The sequence below is a fragment of the Condylura cristata genome, unplaced genomic scaffold (assembly GCF_000260355.1).
Source record: "Condylura cristata isolate star-nosed mole 26May11 unplaced genomic scaffold, ConCri1.0 scaffold00004, whole genome shotgun sequence".
In the NCBI taxonomy this organism is placed as follows: Eukaryota; Metazoa; Chordata; class Mammalia; order Eulipotyphla; family Talpidae; genus Condylura; species Condylura cristata.
Window position 1 is genome coordinate 3623252 of NW_004567105.1, and position 7477 is coordinate 3630728.

Genomic DNA, 7477 nt, shown 5'->3' on the forward strand with positions numbered 1-7477 from the left:
GGGGGGACAGTGGGTGGGACCGACGGTGGGGTGGCGACAGGCAGGGGCTGGGATGCAAGCGTGGGACCCACCGGAGAAGCTTCCCGTGAGCCCTGGCACCGTCCTCCCCGTCTCCTTCAGAGACCCCCACTCGGTCTCAGCCCACCCCCCGGCCCTCGACCCTGAGCGGCTCTGCACTCCCAGAGCCTCGAGATCTCGGGCCGCTCGGTCAGGCTCCCTCAGTCGGCGCCACTGACGGGCTGGCCGTCTCCGCCGGGGGCTGTCTGTGCACTGTCAGGTGTTTGCTCTTGACTCACTAGACGCCGCAGCAGCCGGTCCCCAAGTTGTGACAGCCAGACGGGTCTCCAGACTTTGCCACCTGTCCCCACAGTTGCGAGCGAGGAAACAGACACAGAGAATGACCCATCTGCGGTCACTGAGCTTGCACGTGGCAGAGCCCAGACCCCTGGGGAACCATCGGCCACAATCACCTCCTCCAGGAACACAGACAGGGGCTCCCTGTTCCCGGGGTGAGGGGGAGCCTAGCACAGTCCTTGGGCACCCTGATCCGTCCACCTGCACCCCAGCCTTAGCCCCACCAGCCCCGCAACCGAGCCTTCTGCTTTCTCATCTGGGTGGAAACTGGGGACCAGAGAGGTCAAGTCATTTGTTCACTATCACACAGCTGTGAACACCAGCATCAGGATTTGAACCTGGAGAGAAAAAGGAGACCAGAGAAGCATAGCACGGCTCCATGGAGCAGATGGGGAGAGAAATTCGGAAGGGACGTGGCCTCCAGGAGAGCTGGGCAGGGGCGAGCAGGGAAGTTTTCTGGCTGATGAAAGAGACATATTGATTCCTCTCAAGAGAAACAAACGGGGCTGTGTGTCCCGCCGGACTGGAGGCGGGTCTGAGGGAGGCGGCAGGTTCAAGTTGGCTTCTGACACGGAAGCTGAAGCCAGGCAGCCATACCAGCCTCCCTGGGGCCTGGCTGGACGGGCCGGGACTGCAGTTTCCTCAGCTGGGACGCAGCCCCTCCCCGCCTCGGCTCCCACCCGCAGTCAGGACAGGCGGCCCCCAGCCCCGGGCACTCGGCGATCCTCCCTCCACCCAGCCTGTCCCATTTTGCCTCACAGGAGTCTGATTTGGGAGTGGTCATCAGGCTGGCGGCTGTGGGGTGACCGACCTGGTACGCCATAGCCACAGCAGCATGGGCTGCCCTGAAGACCCCGGGGGGCACCCCCACTCGGGTCTAGAGTAGTGTGCAACCAACAGCGAGCCTCCAGAAATACGCACCGAAGGACCCGGCCATTATTCACGAAGGCGCCTCCAGCTGGGTCCCAGCCCTCGGTCTCTCCCTCAAACATCATTCATTCCGACCTAGGAGCGGCCACTCAACTAAGTGAAATTACCCACAACCCACCCTGCCGGGCACCCGTCCATGATTCCCGAGCGTCCACAGATCAAGAGAGGCGCCCACCGGGCCCCTTCCCGCGTGCTGAAGTCCCCGCCGGCGTCCGCTGAGCTCCTCTGCCTAGAGCGCCAGCCCTCCAACTCCTACTCATGCGGCAAGACCCAGGCCAGAAGGCCCCGCCCGGCAGGTCCCGCCCGGCCGGTCTCAGACCGGGGCGGGGCAGCTCCTGCACCCACAGCTCTCTGTCCACAGCTATCTCCATGAGGCAGGACCTGCGGCTGCCCTGCATCAGGGCCCTCTCGCCGGCCGAGCCCCCGCCGACCCCCCAGCCCCCCCCAACGCGCTGGGTCCCCATGAGCGGCCCCAGGCACTGCTGGATGCTGGCTCCGACTCTGAAACAGCCCACCCTGCGCCAGATGGAGGGCGACGGACAATTTCCCAGACATGTGTTGGCTCTTCCTGCAGCGCTTGCGCATGCAAGCACCCCACCAGGCCAGGGCTGAAGGAGGGGCCCTCCCCCCCCAAGAGCCTGCGCCCCAGTCCTGGGCAGGCAGGCCCGAAAGCCTGGCATCCCGGAACCCCGGCAGCCCAAACAGGCACCACGTGGCCCATTTCACAGAGGAGCTAACGGGGGTCCGCGCAGGCGAGAGCCTGGTCCAGTCCCCGCGGCCAGGAGGCCAGGGCAGCTCTTCACGCACACTCAGCCCAGCACAGTCGGGGGCCCCCTGCGGCCTCTGCTGCCTGCACCCCCCACCCCCGCCACAGCCGCTCGTCTCCAGGCCCCTCGTGCTGGGCCACGTCCTCACATCTCGTGGCCTCCAGGAACGCCCCCGACACGTGTGCCTGGGAAGGCTTGTCCACAGGCTGCAAGGCCAGGGGATGATGGACAAGCAGGAGCCCGCCAGGCAGCAGCGCCGAGCCCTCGCCACGCGCAGCGCCGAGCCTGTGGGTGCTGGGCGAGGTCAGAGTGCCCTTGAGGGCAGAATCCCAGCCCGGGGCCGGCCACTGCGCAGGAGACCACCCGCACACCCCAGCCTAGCAGCAGAGGCCAGGGCCAGGCGCGGGCCCTGGGCAGACAGAAGTGGGGCTGCGGAGAGCCCAGAGGGGTGAGCCCACCCACGAGGGCGCCAGGGCCGGGCCTCTGCCACGTGAGATGCTTCCTGAGGACGGTGTCAGCAGGGCCCGGGGCACCCCAAGACGCCCTTCCAGGCCTGGCGGCCCAACTTGCCCCAGACAGGGAGACCAGAGGAGGGGACTGACCGGGCGGCCCCCGCAGCTGGGGGCTCCTGCCTGCGCCCCGGCGCCCCGCCCGCCCCCCACAGAGGCAGCCTTCGCGGCCCACTGCCTCCCACCATGCATGGCTGGCTGGCGCTGCAGCAGAACCCGCTCGGTGGCTGGTGCGGGGGAGGCAGCCACTCCCGCCAGCCAGGAGGGAGGGCGCCGGAGGGAGGGCGCCGCAGACGCCGCCGGCCCAGGCACGCCACAGCGAGGTGGCTGCCTCACAGACGAGCTGGAGCCCAGGCAGGCCCCAGCGCACCGGGAGCGCAAAGCAGAGCGCCCCGTCCTGGGGGAGGCTCACGGCCTGGATAAAAGCCGAGGCCCGAGGCCCGAGAGGCAGCGGATTTTCATCAGAGCTCTGCCACGTCCTGGCTGTGCAACCTTGGGCGACAGTTACGCAGCCAGGGCCTCCCTGGGGTGCAGGGTTAAGTCTCAGCACGTGACTATAGGCAGCCGCTGGGCAGGAGTTCGCCCCGGCCAGGGAGTGACCCCCAGAGCCCAGCAGATCCCCTCAGCAGGGTATTTCGGCAGATCCGCCTTTCTCCCCACTCTGTCTCTGGGGAGTCCCTCTCCCCCCTTCTGGCCTGTACCCCAATTCTTGTATGCACGAATAAAAAAGTAAATCTTAAAAAATAAAGGCCCGCCTGAGCCCCTTTCAGCCTCCAGGGCGGTTAGAAGGTTGAAGGTGAAGACGCTGCTGCAGCGCCCCACCCCGGCCCTCCTCTGCACCGGGCGCATCCCAGAAGTCACCGTCACCCTCTTAAGGCTTACACAGCAGCAGTGAAAAAACTAAGACTGGAGGAGGGGAGAGAGTGAGCACAGCACCGCCCCCCAACCCCACATGCATCCAGTGGTGCTCCTGCGAAAGGCTCTCCCCCCGCCTCCCTGGTGGCGCAGTGGCTAAAGCCAGCTGCAGCCGTGCCAGTGCGAGTTGGGTCCCCGGCCGGGAGGGACCCACAGGGCGCACAGACCGCTCCCGCCTTCCCGCCGCTCCCTCAGCAGTGTGCTTCGTCAGTCGGCCTGTTCCGCTCCCCACTCTGTCTCTGGTGAAGCCTCTCACCTCCTGCACTGCTGGCCTGCACCCCAGTTCTGCGTGCATCAATAAATAAATCTTTAAAAAAGGAAAAGAAAAGAAAGGCTCTCAAAGTCTAATCTAGGGTAGAGAATAGGTTTCCAGCTGATTAGTCAGGCTGCCGGGGGCGCCTGGCTGGAGGGAGCTGTGATGGATTAGCCATGCCTGCACGGGCGAGGGCGTGGCTGGCGCAAATGTACCCCAGCGCAAGGCTGGAGCTGACGGTCTGGGCAGCAGAGTCCTGTGAGGGCGCGGGGCTCGTCCAGGCTCCACGCCCGCGTCTCACTGCAGCACCACGAGCTCTTCAGCCGCCTGTTTGCCTCCCGGCACAGGGCAGCGGGGAGCGCTGTGTGGCTGTTTCTCTGGTGTGCAAGTCCGAGTTTGTGTGCTCCTTCGCACCACGCTGGTCTCCAGCACGCCCCTGTAAAGAGGGCTTGTCCCCTGCTGGACACGTGGGGGATGGGCTCAGAGAGGTCAAGAAACTGGCCCGGGGTTACACAGCAAGTAAGAGCCGTGTCTGGGCATGTCTGATGCAGGGCCCGGAGCTGTCCGCACGTCACAAGCCGCCTCCCCGTGAGTCGGGCCGTGCGGGTGAGCCCCCCACATTCAGGCCCCCAGCTGAAGCCAGCTCCCAAGTGCTCCAGTCCCAGGCCAGGCCGGAGCAGTGCTGACATTTGGGAGGCGGCTTTTACCGCCTGGGCACTCCGGGAGGGTCCCCGAAACCACTGGTTCTCCAGTGAGTCAGGCGGTGACTCAGGGCCTCACCCTGCACTGGCGAGAGCTGAGTCAGTCAGAGGGCAGCTGGCACTGGGCCGGGGCCCCCACGCCAGGACTGGCGCTCGGGACCGTCCGCCTGGTGGATCTCTGGGCCACTTGCCCTGAGAGCTGACGCCCGCAGGCCCGTCTCCCTTGGGAGCAGAAGGCCACAGGGCCCGGAAACAGGAGGGGTCACCTGCCCTTATCAAGGGGCACTGCCTACCCATGTCTAGGGACCAGAACACCGAACGGCCTCGAATGCACAGAAGAGCCAGGAGGACACAAACGCTGTCACGCCCCGAGCTGGAGGGTCGCCAGGCCAGACACCCACCTCCGGGGCTCCTGCCCTGGACGAGGGCGGGCCGAGCCCAGTGTCTGACCAGAGGAGAACCCTAGAACTCTCAGCAGCCCCACAATCCCAGAGCCCCTGGTCCAGCCGAGAGCCTCAAATCTCCACTCCAGGGGCCCTGCGGACACCCAGTCCTCCTGGGCCTGCTTGGCCTCTCCGCACCCTCCGACTCAGCCCTGCGCGGCGTGTCCCAGCCAGAGCCAGGCCCACCCCTCCCAAACACCCCACGCGGCCCCCAGGCCTTAGCCCCACACCCCGCTGAAACCCACCCCGAATCACAGAGGCTTAGAGCCCGAGGGTCCCGCGCATGCTCTGAGCTCAGAGCCCTGAGACACCCCGCAGACGTTCCGAGAGCGGGCCCAGGCGCCCCCACTCCAGAGGCTGCTCCCCTCCGACCTAGGCAGCTGGGTTGAGACCTGACCCTTCGTCCCTCCCGCTCCCTGCCCAGCGCTGGCCTTGGGGAGCTGGTGATAATACAGCCTCGCAGCTCCCGGGTTGAGGAGCCCCTCGCTCCCTCCCCTGGGGGGTATCCACACCCGCGCCCCGGAACTCCCTAACACACATGAGGACTGAGCCCGGCTCTGCCGACTTCCAGACCCTCTTCTCTCTCCCAGGACACCCCGCTGTTGCCCCAACTCCAGCCCATGAGGGTGGAGGCCTTGGGGTGGCGAGGCCACAGACCCCAGGACGCTGTGTGCACAACAGACCAGAGATATGGCAAACCGGAGGGTCCCGGGGGCAGGTGCAGGGTTAGGACCTGACTCAGCCCCTGCAGGGCAAGGGGCACCCCCAAGGTATTCACAGGGTGACAGGAGGAGGCGGCAGGCAGCAAGTGGAGGAGGCAGGTCTGTAGCGGGCTGCCTGGTGCTGCCTTCCAGCCCGAGGGACCCACGGGGAGAACGGGGCTCCCCTCGAGTGCAGGGTCGGGGTGTCTCTGGGCCCAGGCTCCGGGTTCCCCGCCACAGCCCCATCACCTCTGTGGTCACAGTGCGCCAAGTGGCTCAGTCACCAGAACTGGGCCATGGACCAGGGTCTGACTTAAGGCTGCACCCAGACCCAGGCCGCCTGCCTGAGGGCTCGCTGAGCCAGCTGGCCACTGGACTGACCGCCACAGCCATCGGCTGTGGGTTCCCATCAGCGGGCCGGCAGGGCCTCATCAGCCTGACCTTCACCCGGTGTCTCCCCAGACCCACCCACGCCTCGGGGAGCCGGCAGCAGGCGTGCAGGATGCAGGGGTGTGGTGGGGGGCAGCAGGCCGGCCAGGGCCCAGGACTGCTGGGCTCACAAAGGATATGGGTTACACACCATCTTGATGCACCAGTTGCGGGGGCTGGTGGTCTGTCGCAGGCAAAAGAAGGCAACAGGGGCCAGGTCCGGGTGAGGGACGCCAGGGTCAGCTCCATCCAGCGGCTCCTCCGGGCCTGGAGGGGAGGGAGGGGGGCTCCGGGGCCCCGGCTGCTCTGTGACCCCCGGCTCAGGGTCCGGGGCTGCGGCAGACGGGGGAGACACGGGGTTCTCAGCCATGTCGGCGCCGAGTGGGGAGCCCTAGAGGAAAGGAGGGGTACGCGTCAGCCCCTGGGCCCTGCTCCCCAGCCCCTGAGCCCCCACAGGGACACGGCCAGACAGCCTAGGCCCGGCCCCCAGGCTACTGCCTCACTCTGCAGCGAGGACCAGGAAAGAGCCAAGGACCCCGCGTCACCCGGCTCGAATCCACTTCCGGGGGCCTAGTCCACCAGCCTTGCTGGGCCAGCTTGGGCGGATGAGCAGACAGGTTCGTAGGCTCCGTTTTGCTTTTATAGAATGAAAGTTGTGTGTCTAATACATCATCAAAGGTAAAGAAAATTTGCAAGAGAAAGTGATTGTAAAGATGGATCGTTGTCAGGGTGGCGCACATTACAAAGAAGTTGGGGTGTGTGGCTCCAGGTGCTGGGGGATCTGAGCAAGCTGGAGGGAATCAGGGCGGGCTTCCCTGAGGAAGTGACCCCGGAGCTGAGATCTGCTGTCTCGCCTGAACTCGAGCCCCGGACCCCACCCAGTGCCTCGCGGAACTGAGGGCCCAGGACCTCCACGACAGCCTCACTGAAATGTGGATCGAGGGAAACAGGACAGACCCACTGCAGGTAGGAGCCCCCAGAACCCCACCCTGCATGGGTGCACAGTCCGTGCGGCCTCCCAGGGCCCCAGGTGCTCAGGAGGGTCCGGCACTTGGCTTAGCGCTTTGTTGTCACCGACTGGAATTCTTAGTGGCTTTGATCAGGGCCCCACGCCTCTCTGTTTCGCACTGGGCCCTGCTGCCTTGCAGCTGGCCCTAAGTCCTGCTCCACATCCTGGCCTCCACTGGTGTTCAAACATCTGCCCATTGCACAGATGGAGAAACTGAGGCACAGAGAAGGGAGTGGCATGCCAAGGCTGCGCGCTGAGCCCGGAGTGGAAACAAGGCGCGTTTCGAGGCTGGGGCCCCTCGCTGGGCCCCCTCTGCAGCCCCCAGGGGTGGGCGTGGGGGTCGGGGGACAGCAGCCTCTCCCCACAGCCTCACCCAAGAAGTCACCAGCCCCTGGAGCCTCAGCCACTCCGCTCCGTGGGGCCTCGGACCCCGACAGCAGCGGGCAGGGCGTGGGAGCCGCAGAGG

General features: G+C 66.1%; 1 protein-coding gene across 1 annotated transcript in view; it reads right to left on the reverse strand.

The window, feature by feature from the left end:
• Window positions 1-7477, reverse strand: part of CACNA1I (calcium channel, voltage-dependent, T type, alpha 1I subunit) — an 88168-nt gene that overhangs the window by 73126 nt on the left and 7565 nt on the right. The window contains exon 2 of the mRNA XM_012735118.1: window positions 6143-6393. Within this exon, the coding sequence (XP_012590572.1) occupies window positions 6143-6372 (230 nt within the window). The 5' untranslated portion in view covers window positions 6373-6393. The remainder of the gene's footprint in view (window positions 1-6142; window positions 6394-7477) is intronic.